Source organism: Oncorhynchus tshawytscha, linkage group LG06, assembly GCF_018296145.1.
Source record: "Oncorhynchus tshawytscha isolate Ot180627B linkage group LG06, Otsh_v2.0, whole genome shotgun sequence".
NCBI classification, from domain to species: Eukaryota; Metazoa; Chordata; class Actinopteri; order Salmoniformes; family Salmonidae; genus Oncorhynchus; species Oncorhynchus tshawytscha.
In genome coordinates this window covers 5,864,810-5,880,426 of record NC_056434.1, presented here as the reverse complement: position 1 = coordinate 5,880,426, position 15,617 = coordinate 5,864,810, and the positions used below count along the sequence as shown (strand labels likewise).

Below are 15,617 nucleotides of genomic sequence, written 5' to 3'. Positions count from 1 at the left end.
TAACCTTATAGGACCAATCAGTCTTTTTTTCTTGTCCGTTTAATAATGGCCATTATTATCCTTAACGACGTTTGTTGATCATTTGCCTTTGAATGCATGTGCAAAATGGATAGATAGCCTACTCCGAGGTGGCCGCTCTGCAAGTGGTCTGTCCGGTGGCACTCCTTACAGGATCACTAAAAAGCTTACAAAACTCCTAGTTCATTCAAAGAGAATAGGTCTATAGTATTCTAAAAAAAAAAATGGGTATAGCTTTCCTTATTTAACCCAGAACAAGTGTACCAAACAAAATGGCCCCCACCACTGCTTTTCAATGGGTTAAGTGATAATAATGGTGACGAAGAGCCTTTCAGTCAAGGTGAAGAGAGAGTTTTTTTTACACCTGGCTGAGAGAGAAAATTTAATTGAAATAGAGAGAAAGAGCGAGAGATTCACCAACTGTAAAATAAGAAAAATGTTATTGCTATCCGGGATCCTTGGGACGTCCCTATCCTAACCTCTACCCTTACCTTAACCCTAACCTCATCTATAAGCACCCATTCCCTTGAAACTCCGTACAACATGAAGGATGGGAACTATAAGTGAAATACCCGTCAAAGTGGGAAAACGCGGTTCCAGCTTGCCTCGCGATCGCCGTTATTGTGTGCTTTGCACTCCGCTAACAGAAAAACAAATCTGCTTTAGCCTCTAACATGAACATTATTTAAAATGGGGAAGATGAACTAATCCCCCTGTGCACTGGAATGTTATCGGGACAATTTAGGTCTCCAACAGAGCTACGAGAAAACCGATAGCCACAGAGCTTCATCGAAACAACTCTGGTTGTTGGTCACTTTATCTGTAGAGCCATGTACACCATATTACTTGTGAGGATCTTACAGCCAACCGTATTACATAAAAATTGGTCAATAGCACTAGAAAATGATTTGTTTTGACAGCTTTAAAGTACTGAATAGTCTATACTGAAAAATAATTTGCATAGGTCTACGTGGAAGGTGCATCCGATTCATCCATGGGCCTTTGCCTTTGTTTCTGAATAAATCTTCTTGGGCCTTTGCCTTTGTTTCTGAATAAATCTTCTTGGGCCTTTGCCTTTGTTTCTGAATAAATCTTCTTCATCAATTACTTTTTGACTGTTTGAGTTTGAAAAACTTACTATATAAAAGGAAAAACATGGTTCATTTTTTGCAAAATTAATCTTAAATTACAATGTTACGCTATGACTTGTAGGCCTAGTTCGTGCGCCCCAAAAAATAGGCCACATAATGGGTCTATGTGGGTATCTAATGGTTTAGTTAATCTGGGATATGTTTCATTAATAATTGAGCATATTCGATGTAATCGTGAACATGAATGCACAACCTTACTAAAAAACATGGCCTGCAAAAAAACTAAAGGTATTTTCTTTTCAATGGTCTATAGAAAAACTATTTCCCCAAGACCCAACTCATGCCAGTGTACTTTTTTTTTAACATGTCCCTTGTTGGTAGTGGCTGTAAACTGGGTAAATTATGGGCATTCATTCTCTCGTTTATAGTTTCTGGTCAGACCAGACGGACCATGTGGTCATGTATTGTTCTCGGGGCGGCCGCTTGCCTCTCCCGAAATCACCATTAACTAGCAGAAGTCTCCGAGAAGTCTCAGGCGCATGTCATAAATCACCCGACCATATTAAAAGCTTAGTATAAGGCCTGAACCAGGTCAGCGAAGGGAAATTTATGGAATCACGTATGGTGGAAATAGATTGTTCTAACGAAATATATCAACTTAAGCCAAAAGCTGCACCCAGAATTTCGGTGCGGCTATAGGCCTGCCCTGTAGCCGCACCACTCAAAATGAGTGTCTCCCAGAAGGCCTATCTTGAAATAAACCGTGTATCATTATTATATACATATATTTTATATCATTTATTTACCATTTAGATGCAAGTCAGTTAAGAACAACTTCTTATTTTACAATGACCGCCTACCTGGCCAAACCCGAGAACGACGCTGGGCTAATTGTGAGCTGGCCTAATGGGGCTCCCAATCACAACTGGATGTGACAAAGCATGGAATCGAACCAGGGTCTGTAGGGTCTGAGATGCTGTGCCTTAGACAGCTGCGCCACACATATAGCCCAGGTGAATGTGTCGATTTCGTGCATTTTATACTTCATAAGCTACCGCCTGTATTTGAAATGAGTTGGCCTATATCAAGACCTTATCAAGACTGAGGACACACACGAAACATCAAGGCTTATTAGATAAGTCCTAGCTTATATTATGTTTATACCTGTGCTATAGCCTACTTCACTTTACCACAACTATAGCCTACTTAAAAGCCCCACTATGAAAACAACAGAACAACCGATTTTAAAAATAAATGTTGGACACAACATAGCCTTGCTCTTTTATAATTACGCACAACTAATATAATGTTATTTTAGGATCGGAAGTCGGGTGATGAGTCGTTCGTTATCAAAAGACCCCAATAGTCATTCAACTGCATGCTATTCGGTTTCTCTCACAAGTTCAAAGAGAAACGCTTATCTTATCAGCGTAAATTCAAAGGAGTTGAAAATGTATTGAGAGGTCCTGAAAAGAGACAAGAAAGCTGTGGGAGAGCGCCATTTCCTGAAACAGTGGCACCCTGCCCTACTTTTCTAGTGGCAACAGTAACACTAGCCAGCCGGGTAGCCTTCCAAGTATTGCCTTGCTAAAACGGCGATCTGACAAGCTGTAGCACCATTCAAACCGATTTCAACCCAAGTTCCAATGCCAAATGTTGCCAGTAAATAAGTTATTCGATAGTATTGTTTTGACAATGAGCTGCCTGAACATAAGGATCACTTGATTAATTATTCATTTAATAAACCCGACCATTCTGTCAAGCAACGCATCTCTTAATACAACACTGATACGTTGGAGTGAGAGCAAGCATCACTCTCCCCTGTCGTAGACCTTTCCCCATTCTATACAAAGCATTCATAAAATAGCCCACTGTTAGATAATACAACAATTTTCATTTCATATATTAGCATAATACACTAGTTGTTTACAAAATCACTGTGAAATATAGGCCGTATTGCAATTGCCTTCGCTAATATGTGTAGCTATTTTAGTGAATTGTGTATTTTCTTTCCTGTCATAAACCCACTAGGCACACGCGGGTTGAATCAGCGTTGTTTTCCACGTCATGTCAATGAACTAACTTGGAATAGGCGTTTAATTGACGTCTGTACCCAGTGAGTAGGCCTACATGAAAGAAAAAAATACAATATTCACTAAAATGCAATGCATATTAAGGAACGCAATCGCAATAGGACCTATATTCCACAGTGGTTTTGTAGACAACCAGTGCATTGTGCTATTATTGTACATGGTTAACACACTTTTCTTGATATTGATCATTATCCAGTAGCACATAAAGCAAAAAGGTACTCGTTGCTGTAACGGTTTGTCATTTAAAAAAAAAACTGCTTAGAAAGTAGTTGATCCACTATTTTAGGCAATAAAGAACCCTTCCACGATACGAGAAGCCTACGGTCTGGGGCATACCCGGGGAGCTGCAGCCTACAGAGATCCGACTCCCCGTTGACATACAGTAGTGTTGCGCTAATTTCCGTAAGGCGATAATGAAAAGCCAATCATCAAGAAGAATGAATGATCTTAAAGAGAAGAATTACACAACCATCATTGAAAGGCTAGAACTGGTGTGCATTACAAATGTGTATTGAAAATCGGCAGCGGCAAGGTAATTGGGGTTGTTTGGGGTTGCCTGCATGCCGTTGCGCAAAGCTATCCGTTGGTGGCGAGTTCGTGCAAATCAAAATGGTCTCTTATTTCCTGATAAAATATAATGTTCTCGATTTAAAGGCTAAAATAAAAACAACAGAGATACAGCTAAATGAGGGATCAACCTGCGTAACTCGGCTTCGGCTACTACCAATGCGTACTGTTTGTTGGCCATTGACGGACCTCACGAAAGCTTCGGCGTAGTTAAAACCCAGGGCAATCAGGGTCTTAACGCAAATCCTCCCCAAAAAATAGCAGTTTATAATAAACCCCCTTAAAATATGAATGTGTCTGTCTTACCTTCAACAGCTGAGGCCATGTGCAACCAGAGGCTGCATAAAACCAGCAAGTAATCCATTGTCATAAAGCGGTCAGCTCGGACATAAAAATAACCCCAGGGGAGAGAGGGAGAGACGGGTGAATACAATCCGAGGTGTTCCGGCACCCAGTCCAACCGCGTCAAGCACCCAGTCCAACGGCGTCAAGCACCCAAACCCAGAGTTACCTCCATAAAACCAACGAGGGAAATAGGAATATGAGCAAGGTACGAGAAGATTTGTGCCCTCTCCTTACTCAATTATTTCCAGTGGGTTTTATGCCAGAGAAACGAGATTCCGTAGTTGTCCAACCCGTAGACGCATTTGGCAAACGACCAAAGAGAAGTTACCCTGTTCCCAACAACGGTTCGGTAAATATCCCCGTTAATATTTCATATAATCGACACCGAGGGAAGTAAATGTCCGTCTCACAGGGTCTGTCGGGAAAAAATCCCAAGTCTTTTCTGTAGCCAATACGTTTGATATCTTCACACTTCTTGTATCAAAATACCATAATGTAGCATAGTCCAACTATGCATTTTCACAATTACGGACATACATGATCAAGTCTTATTCCCGATACAATCCGCTTGGTTTATCTATTGTAGTAATAAGTCCCTGAGCGAATTATCGGCGTGGTTGCGGAAAGTTTATGCTCCGCTCTGCGTGTGCATTGGAATGAAGAAACGGTGTGCAAGAACAAGGGAGAATAGTGAAAGAGAGAGCGAGAGAGAGAGACGGGGGGCGTAGTAGGAGGGGTTATGTGCAAAGCAGCTCTCATACGGTCACACCCCCACAACTAGCTCCGAAACCGCTGCTCCGGGGCCACTGCTTTTCTCTGGAATCACACATTTAGGCAGGGACACGGCGGTTTTAGCGGGGACAGAGCGCCCCCCTGCGGGACACTCATATTTCAGTGGTCGAGTTAAAGCAAAACGACGGAGTATCTCCTTATTTTCATTTTTGATACAATTATTTTCAGCAATTACAGCAATGTGTCTGCAACAAAGTCGAGTATTCAGGTTTTAAAACAATGGACATTGTGTGTTATCGAAATTCAAAAGCTCTTCAAACACTTTTCTGTAAGATGTTCTGTAAGTATGATTCTGTGCAATTCTCACCCAGTATACAGACCTATACATTCAGAATCTCGTTTTTTTTTGAAGAAATACAAATGATTATCTGCGTAATATAAAGTTGCATACTTGATTTATTGTAGTTTGCCGAGAACAATAATAGCGCATTTGAAGCCCATGTGTCCATGATTAAAAACACCAGCTCTGCTGAAATATAGCTTAGATATGTTTACAAAATTTAGGCCCTACAGTTTAGAGTTTAGTGAAACTATTCTTGCCTGTTTCATGTTCTCTGTATTTGTTTATCTTCATTGGTATAGAGAAGGCGGTTTTCAAGAGCAGTCCGTTCGAAAATGGGCACACAGCAACGTTTCTTCTTCTTCTGTCGACCTGGAATAAGGGGTCCTCTTTATTTGAAAATACAAAAAAACTACAGCGTTTACAGTCATTGTATTACATAATTGTGTAATGTGCTTAAATAGATGAATAGGTAATAGCCTATGTCAATTAGTCGAACAACATGCCAATGCTAATGATGAGCCCTTCTGTCTTCAAATTTGACTTTTTTTTTATTTTACACACACACATTTGTTTTATTTTATGAAGAAGTTTATTCATAATTCTGCATTATAATACTTTACTTAGTAGTCCAATAAATTACATGACTGACTTTTATCAGAACTTATTCAAGTTATTTATTCACTTAATTCAAGTGTTCAAGTTTTTTTTTAATCATTTTATTGCGCTGAAGAAATGCTTTGATTACAATGACCATTTGGGGGCCTAAAATGGTGCAAAACAGCTATCGAAGAATGAAAGTTCATGGAACATTGAAAAAGAAATGAAACAACATATGCATGATCATAAGGTATGCTGTTGTTGTTGTTGTTGTTGTTGCTGCTGTTGATGATATACTTATATTTTATTAGTAGCCTAAGTTTAGCCTACTTTACATCGATTTATTGAATGTTATTTAAGCGTTAGACACTTACTTATATTTTCTTGTAATTTATTAACAGTAAGAACTGAACATAATTTAATGGGAACAAATCCATTCAAAAACAAATTCATAGGCCTAGGTTTGTTTTTGAGATGAGTCATATAGAAAACTACAATCAGCTAATTGAGATAGGCATACATCGCCCTGATAAAAAAAAGCCTTATGTTTGGTTGTCAAATATTTCAGTGATGACTTCAAAGGCTTGGCTTCACATGGTAGGTTTCCTCTCGGCTTCAAACCCAGCTCTTGCATCGTCTTCGGCTCCCTCTCACCACGGCCCAACCCCGCACAGCACCGCCTCGGTAAGGCCCAATGTTACTGGGAAGAAGAGAACACGCGTGGGTGATCTGCGCAAGGAGATGAGAACGGGAGATAGACACACTGTAATAAGAAGTAAACTACATTTTGCACCAGAGTGCCATTTCTTCAAAGGTTTTCCAAAACTATTAGGCACACAAGATCCACAAACCAGGTTATTGCATAAATTAGGTTGAGGTAGGCCCTGGAGTTGATCTCATGTTGTTTATCTATCGTTTATCTATCGTTGTTGTTAGCTCTTCGCAATGCCAAAATGGATGTCTTTAATTTTGACATTTAGCCAATAATTTTGAGACTCATTGGCTTGTTTGGACTGTTTTGTTATGACTTACCAAAGAAAGAAAATAAACGAATAGAACGGCCAATAATGTCTTTAAGTGTTTACTACATTGTCTATACAATCTAATACATTACGTAAATAGTCTACAAGTGATTACAATGTAGCCTAGTATAGACTAAAATAAAGAGCGTCATTTGTAGGCTATTTAAGTAATGTATTAGATCTAACATAGAACATGTATCTATTTAGATCATCCTGAGTTTCGTATTTAAACAAAAAAGAAGTGTGACGTATGGTCTAAATTGTAGTTTTCCATTCAGCCTGTCTCTTGAATGGCCTGTTGAGCACTTGGTTGTCATTTCCTGAGAGGAGCGAGGGTCGAAGATAAAAGACACGGAGAGTGTTGTTGTCCAGACGGACGCTGCCTGGGCTGTTTGTTGCCTCGTCGTGGTTTTTGTTGACACTCTCTCTGGGGTTAAGCACTCGAAATATCCGGAGTCACTTTCCCTTCCTCAGGTGTCCACAGTCACACAGTCGGGAAGTTTTAAGAATAGCTTGGAGAACACCAGTCCGGCATGACCGAATTTTCTGTTGGCCAGTTAGTGGATTTTACAGCCATCTGCTAGTGCTTTTTTTGGTCATTGAATAGGAGTTTTTGTCGTTGGCACACTTTCGTCATACTATTGAGGCCCTTTTAAATTGTTAACTTGACTTTGTTTATTTTTTAATATTTTTGTTTGTTTGCTTTTTAATATTTTAATACTCCTTTGTATCATCCATTCAGGGATGTTTGATATGGTGTTTACAGGTTGAAAATACACTAATTGTTTTCCACTCTGCTTATAGGCTATATTCCATTGGTCACACAAACAAACATAAACAAGTATTTACTCATACTGAAGTTTAATATCAACATAATTCCCAAGGTTGTATTTAATTAAAAAAAGTGATAAAATCTCTTAAATCGGAACTATTATTACATTCACCAGACATTTCTATATGATGTTTCTGTTAGTCATTGCATTGGCATTACATCTCTCTCTCTCTCTCTCTCTCTCTCTCTCTGAAACACGTTTACATTGCCAAAGAATAAAGACATTTCAAATGTCATATTATGTGCAAATAGTTAAAGTACAAGGTAAAATAAATAAACAAATATAGGTTGTATTTACAATGGTGTTTGTTCTTCACAGGTTGTCATTTTCTTGTGGCAACAGGAAAGGGGTGCTCCCTCTCGCCTCCCCTCCCCCTCCCTATCTTCTCCCACCTATCAATTCAATTTAAGGGCTTTACTATCTCCCCCTCTTCCCCTCTCTCTCTCTCTCTCTCTCTCTCTCTCTCTCTCACCCCCTCCTTCTCTCTCTCTCTCTCTTTCTCAATTAAATTAAATTCATGGGGCTTTATTGGCATGGGACACATATGTTTACATTGTCAAAGCAAGTGAAACTCTCTCTCTCTCTCTCTCTCTCTCTCTCTCTCTCTCTCACCCCCTCCTTCTCTCTCTCTCTCTCTTTCTCAATTAAATTAAATTCATGGGGCTTTATTGGCATGGGATACATATGTTTACATTGTCAAAGCAAGTGAAACTTTCTCTCTCTCTCTCTCTCTCTCTCTCTCTCTCTCTCTCTCTCTCTCTCTCTCTCTCTCTCTCTCTCTCTCATGCTATAAAAGGCACCACCTCTGTAAATACTAATCAAAATCATGAAGAGGAAAAAAAGGCTTCTGTTTTGTCTTCATCGATAATTGATGTACTCCCTGGGGTTCCCACAGAGTTAACCTTTTCCCTGTTTACGTTCAACCTCTAGCCAGTTCAAACCTCTCTTCACAGCAGAGCCAGGGATGTGCAGAAGAATAAAGAACAGTTTTGTATGTATTCCACCCTTTTACATTGCATTATTATCAATTAAATAATTGTCATCTGAGTTTAAAATATCAATTATATTGTTCATTTTTCTGTAATTAAATAATAGTTTACTACCACATAAAAGACAAGACACTTGTAGATCATGCATAAATAATATCAATAAAGCATTATATTCTTCCACGTCACATCAAATGTATTTGGTACAAGCGCCAAATACCTTGCAGTGGAATGCTTACTTACAAGCTCTTAACCAACAATGCAGTTTTAAGGAAATACAGTTAAGAAAATATTTACTAAATAAACTAAAGTATATATATACAGTGGGGCAAAAAAGTATTTAGTCAGCCACCAATTGTGCAAGTTCTCCCACTTAAAAAGATGAGAGAGGCCTGTAATTTTCATCATAGGTACACTTCAACTATGACAGACAAAATGATAAAAAAAATCCAGAAAATCACATTGTAGGATTTTTAATGAATTTATTTGCAAATGATGGTGGAAAATAAGTATTTGGTCAATAACAAAAGTTTATCTCAATACTTTGTTATATACCCTTTGTTGGCAATGACAGAGGTCAAACATTTTCTGTAAGTCTTCCCAAGGTTCACACACACTGTTGCTGGTATTTTGGCCCATTCCTCCATGCATATCTCCTCTAGAGCAGTGATGTTTTGGGGCTGTTGCTGGGCAACACAGACTTTCAACTCCCTCCAAAGATTTTCTATGGGGTTGAGATCTGGAGACTGGCTAGGCCACTCCAGGACCTTGAAATGCTTCTTACGAAGCCACTCCTTCGTTGCCCGGGCGGTGTGTTTGGGATCATTGTCATGCTGAAAAACCCAGCCACGTTTCAACTTCAATGCCCTTGCTGATGGAAGGAGGTTTTCACTCAAAATCTCACGATACATGGCCCCATTCATTCTTTCCTTTACACAGATCAGCGTCCTGGTCCCTTTGCAGAAAAACAGCCCCAAAGCATGATGTTTCCACCCCCATGCTTCACAGTAGGTATGGTGTTCTTTGGATGCAACTCAGCATTCTTTGTCCTCCAAACACGACGAGTTGAGTTTTTACCAAAAAGTTATATTTTGGTTTCATCGGACCATATGACATTCTCCCAATTTTCTTCTGGATCATCCAAATGCTCTCTAGCAAACTTCAGACGGGCCTGGACATGTACTGGCTTAAGCAGGGGGACACATCTGGCACTGCAGGATTTGAGTCCCTGGCGGCGTAGTGTGTTACTGATGGTAGGCTTTGTTACTTTGGTCCCAGCTCTCTGCAGGTCATTCACTAGGTCCCCCCATGTGGTTCTGGGATTTTTGCTCACGGTCCTTATGATCATTTTGACCTCACGGGGTGAGATCTTGCATGGAGCCCCAGATCGAGGGAGATTATCAGTGGTCTTGTATGTCTTCCATTTACTAATAATTGCTCCCACAGTTGATTTCTTCAAACCAAGCTGCTTACCTATTGCAGATTCAGTCTTCCCAGCCTGGTGCAGGTCTACAATGTTGTTTCTGGTGTCCTTTGACAGCTCTTTGGTCTTGGCCATAGTGGAGTTTGGAGTGTGACTGTTTGAGGTTGTGGACAGGTGTCTTTTATACTGGTAACAAGTTCAAACAGGTGCCATTAATACAGGTAACGAGTGGAGGACAGAGGAGCCTCTTAAAGAATAAGTTACAGGTCTGTGAGAGTCAGAAATCTTGCTTGTTTGTAGGTGACCAAATACTTATTTTCCACCATAATTTGCAAATAAATTCATAAAAAAATCCTACAATGTGATTTTCTGGATTTCTTTTTCAAATTTTGTCTGTCATAGTGGAAGTGTACCTATGATGAAAATTACAGGCCTCTCTCATCTTTTTAAGAGGGAGAACTTGCACAATTGGTGGCTGACTAAATACTTTTTTGCCCCACTGTATATATATTTGGAGAGGGTCTAGGGTTTCCGGGACAAAATCTAATGAATATATATCATTATTTGAAATTATCAGGACATTTTTCCTATACTGCCTATTGTTATGAAGAGTGTTGGACACAAATAATCCCATGTTACAGTATTCTGTAGGAATAGAGTTGGCTAGAGTTTTTGACAATTTTTATGGCTTTCCTCTGACACCGCCTGGTATAGAGGTCCTGGATGGCAGGAAGCTTGGCCCAAGTGATGTACTGGGAAGTACGCACTACCCTGTAATATCAAAGAGAACCAGTTTTGGGACCCTGTAGCTAATAAAGTCTGACCTGGAGGATACTTATCAAATTAAATAAAAACATTTTCTTCTTAAACCAACAGGTGTATACTGACAGTGAAATGCTCACATACAGGTACTTTTCCAACAACGCAGAGTCAAATATAAAAAATAAAATAGTGTCATGAGGAATAACGACACATTGAGAAAAGAACAACAATAGCATACAGATAACATGGCTATATACAGGGAGTACCAGGTAATAACATGGCTATATACAGGAAGTACCAGGTAATACCATGGCTATATACAGGAAGTACCAGGTAATAACATGGTTATATACAGGAAGTACCAGGTAATAACATGGCTATATACAGGAAGTACCAGGTAATAACATGGCTATATACAGGAAGTACCAGGTAATAACATGGCTATATACAGGAAGTACCAGGTAATAACATGGCTATATACAGGAAGTACCAGGTAATAACATGGCTATATACAGGGAGTACCAGGTAATAACATGGCTATATACAGGAAGTACGAGGTAATAACATGGCTATATACAGGAAGTACGAGGTAATAACATGGCTATATACAGGAAGTACCAGGTAATAACATGGCTATATACAGGAAGTATCAGATAATAACATGGCTATATACAGGAAGTACCAGGTAATAACATGGCTATATACAGGAAGTACCAGGTAATAACATGGCTATATACAGGAAGTACCAGATAATAACATGGTTATATACAGGAAGTACCAGGTAATAACATGGCTATATACAGGAAGTACCAGGTAATGACATGGCTATATACAGGAAGTACCAGGTAATAACATGGCTATATACAGGAAGTACCAGGTAATAACATGGCTATATACAGGAAGTACCAGGTAATAACATGGCTATATACAGGAGGTACCAGGTAATAACATGGCTATATACAGATACCAGGTAATAACATGGCTATATACAGGAAGTACCAGGTAATAACATGGCTATATACAGGAAGTACCAGGTAATAACATGGCTATATACAGGAAGTACCAGGTAATAACATGGCTATATACAGGAAGTACCAGGTAATAACATGGTTATATACAGGAAGTACCAGGTAATAACATGGCTATATACAGGGAGTACCAGGTAATAACATGGTTATATACAGGAAGTACCAGGTAATAACATGGCTATATACAGGAAGTACCAGGTAATAACATGGCTATATACAGGAAGTACCAGGTAATAACCTGGTTATATACACAGAGTAAAAGGTAATAACATGGCTATATACAGGGAGTACCAGGTAATAACATGGCTATATACAGGAAGTACCAGGTAATAACATGGCTATATACAGGGAGTACCAGGTAATAACCTGGTTATATACACAGAGTACCAGGTAATAACATGGCTATGTACAGAAAGTACCAATGCTAAGTCGATGTGTAGCGGGTACCAGGTAATAGCATGGCTATATACAGGAAGTACCAGGTAATAACATGGCTATATACACATAGTACCAGGTAATAACCTGGTTATATACACAGAGTACCAGGTAATAACCTGGTTATATACACAGAGTACCAGGTAATAACATGGCTATATACACAGAGTACCAGGTAATAACCTGGTTATATACACAGAGTACCAGGTAATAACATGGCTATATACACAGAGTACCAGGTAATAACCTGGTTATATACACAGAGTACCAGGTAATAACATGGCTATATACAGAAAGTACCAATACTGAGTCGATGTGTAGCGGGTACCAGGTAATAACATGGCTATATACAGGAAGTACCAGTACTGAGTCGATGTGTAGCGGGTACCAGGTAATAGCATGGCTATATACGGGGAGTACCAGTATCAAGTCGATGTGCAGGGGTACCAGGTAATTGAGATAGATGTTTACATATAGCTAAGGGTAAATTAACTAGGCAACAGGATATATTATAAAAAGTATCAACAGTATAGGATGAGTGTGTGTGTGTGTGTCAATGTGTGTGTGGCGTCAGTATGTGTGTGTGCAAAGTGTGTGTGTGTGTGTGGATGTATTTAGAGTGTGTATGTGTGTGTTAGGGTTTGTGTGTGTTGGGGTGTCAGTGTAAGTATGTGTGAGTGCGTGGGTATAGTCCAGTGTGTTGGATATAGTCCAGTGTGTGGGGTAGAGTCCAGTGTGTTGGGTAGAGTCCAGTGTGTGGGTAGAGTCCAGTGTGTGGGGTAGAGTCCAGTCGGTGGGTAGAGTCCAGTGTGTGGGGTAGAGTCCAGTGTGTGGGTAGAGTCCAGTGTGTGTGGTAGAGTCCAGTCGGTGGGTAGAGTCCAGTGTGTGGGGTAGAGTCCAGTGTGTGGGTAGAGTCCAGTCGGTGGGTAGAGTCCAGTCGGTGGGTAGAGTCCAGTCGGTGGGTAGAGTCCAGTCGGTGGGTAGAGTCCAGTGTGTTGGATATAGTCCAGTGTGTTGGGTAGAGTCCAGTGTGAGGGTAGAGTCCAGTCGGTGGATAGAGTCCAATGTGTTGGGTGGAGTCCAGTGTGTGGGTAGAGTCTAGTGTGTGGGTTGAGTCCAGTGGGTAGATAAAGTCCAATGTGTTGGGTGGAGTCCAGTGTGTTGGGTAGAGTCCAGTGTGAGGGTAGAGTCCAATCGGTGGATAGTGTCCAGTCGGTGGATAGAGTCCAATGTGTTGGGTGGAGTCCAGTGTGTGGGTAGAGTCAGTGTGTGGCTAGAGCCCAGTGGGTGGGTAGAGTCCAGTGTGTTGGGTAGAGTCCAGTGTGGTGGGTAGAGTCCAGTGTGTGTTTAGAGTCAGTGTGGGGGTAGAGTCCAGTGTGTGGGTAGAGTACAGTGTGTTGGGTAGAGTCCAGTCAGTGGATAGAGTCCAGTTTGTTGGGTAGAGTCCAGTGTGGTGGTTAGAGTCCAGTGTGTTGGGTAGAGTCCAGTTGGTGGATAGAGTCCAGTGTGTGGAGTAGAGTCCAGTTGGTGGATAGAGTCCAGTGTGTTGGGTAGAGTCCAGTGTGTTGGATATAGTCCAGTGTGTTGGGTAGAGTCCAGTGTGAGGGTAGAGTCCAATCGGTGGATAGAGTCCAGTGGGTAGATAGAGTCCAATGTGTTGGGTGGAGTCCAGTGTGTGGGTAGAGTCTAGTGTGTGGGTTGAGTCCAATCGGTGGATAGAGTCCAGTCGGTGGATAGAGTCCAATGTGTTGGGTGGAGTCCAGTGTGTGGGTAGAGTCAGTGTGTGGGTAGAGTCCAGTCTGTTGAGTAGAGTCCAGTGTGTTGGGTAGAATCCAGTGTGGTGGGTAGAGTCCAGTGTGTGTTTAGAGTCAGTGTGTGGGTAGAGTCCAGTGGGTGGGTAGAGTCCAGTGGGTGGGTAGAGTCCAGTCTGTTGAGTAGAGTCCAGTGTGTTGGGTAGAGTCTAGCGTGTGGGTAGAATCCAGTGTGTGGGTAGAATCCAGTGTGTGGGTAGAATCCTGTGTGTGGGTGGAGTCCAGTGTGTGGGTAGAGTCCAGTGTGTGGGTAGAGTCAGTGTGTGGGTAGAGTCCAGTGTGTGGGTAGTGTCCAGTGTGTGGGTAGAGTCCAGTGTGTGGTAGAGTCCAGTGTGTGGTATAGTCCAGTGTGTGCGTAGAGTCTAGTGTATGGGTAGAGTCCAGTGTGTGGGTAGAGTCCAGTCGGTGGACAGAGTCCAGTCGGTGGATAGAGTCCAGTGTGTTGGGTGGAGTCCACTGTGTGGGTAGAGTCTAGTGTGTGGGTTGAGTCCAGTGTGTAGATAGAGTCCAGTGGGTGGATAGAGTCCAGTGTGTTGGATAGAGTCCAGTGTGTTGGATAGAGTCCAGTATGTGGATAGAGTCCACTGTGTTGGGTAGAGTCCAGTGTGAGAGTAGAGTCCAGTGGGTAGATAGAGTCCATTGGGTGGATAGAGTCCAGCGTGTTGGGTGGAGTCCACTGTGTGGATAGAGTCCACTGTGTTGGGTAGAGTCCAGTGTGAGGGTAGAGTCCAGTGGGTAGATAGAGTCCAGTGGGTGGGTAGAGTCCAGTGTGTTGGGTAGAATCCAGTGTGGTGGGTAGAGTCCAGTGTGTGTTTAGAGTCAGTGTGTGGGTAGAGTCCAGTGGGTGGGTAGAGTCCAGTCTGTTGAGTAGAGTCCAGTGTGTTGGGTAGAGTCTAGTGTGTGGGTTGAGTCCAGTAGGTAGATAGAGTCCAGTGGGTGGATAGAGTCCAGTGTGTTGGATAGAGTCCCGTGTGTGGGTGGAGTCCAGTGTATGGGTATAGTCCAGTAGGTGAATAGAGTCCAGTGTGTGGGTAGAGTCTAGTGTGTACATAGAGTCCAGTGGGTGGGTAGAGTCCAGTATGTGGGTAGAGTCCAGTGTGTGGGTAGAGTCCAGTGTGTGGGTAGAGTCCAGTGTGTGGATAGAGTCCAGTGTGTTGGATAGAGTCCAGTGTCTTGGATAGAGTCCAGTGTCTTGGATAGAGTCCAGTGTGGTTGGTAGATCCCAGTGTGTTGGATAGAGTCCAGTGTGTTGGATAGGGTCCAGTGTCTTGGATAGAGTCCAGTGTCTTGGATAGAGTCCAGTGTGTTGGATAGGGTCCAGTGTGTGGGTAGAGTCCAGTGTGTTGGATAGGGTCCAGTGTCTTGGATAGAGTCCAGTGTGTGGGTAGAGTCCAGTGTGTTGAATAGAGTCCAGTGTGTTGGATAGAGTCCAATGTCTTGGATAGAGTCCAGTGTGTTGGATAGGGTCCAGTGTGTTTGGTAGATCCCAGTGTGTGTGTCACGCCATGACCTTAGTATTCTCTCTTTTCTT

The 15,617-nt window shown here is 41.6% G+C and overlaps 1 protein-coding gene across 7 annotated transcripts in view; it reads right to left on the bottom strand.

Annotated features, from left to right (window-relative positions):
- The window catches only part of LOC112253225 (ephrin type-B receptor 3-like), a 115,651-nt gene extending 110,863 nt beyond the window's left edge, over positions 1–4,788 (bottom strand). For all 7 annotated transcript variants that reach the window (XM_042322883.1, XM_042322886.1, XM_042322884.1 and 4 more), the window contains exon 1: positions 4,076–4,788. In XM_042322883.1, coding sequence (XP_042178817.1) covers positions 4,076–4,139 — 64 coding nt within the window. In that variant the 5' untranslated portion in view covers positions 4,140–4,788. The remainder of the gene's footprint in view (positions 1–4,075) is intronic.
- Positions 4,789–15,617: the final 10,829 nt, after the last annotated feature.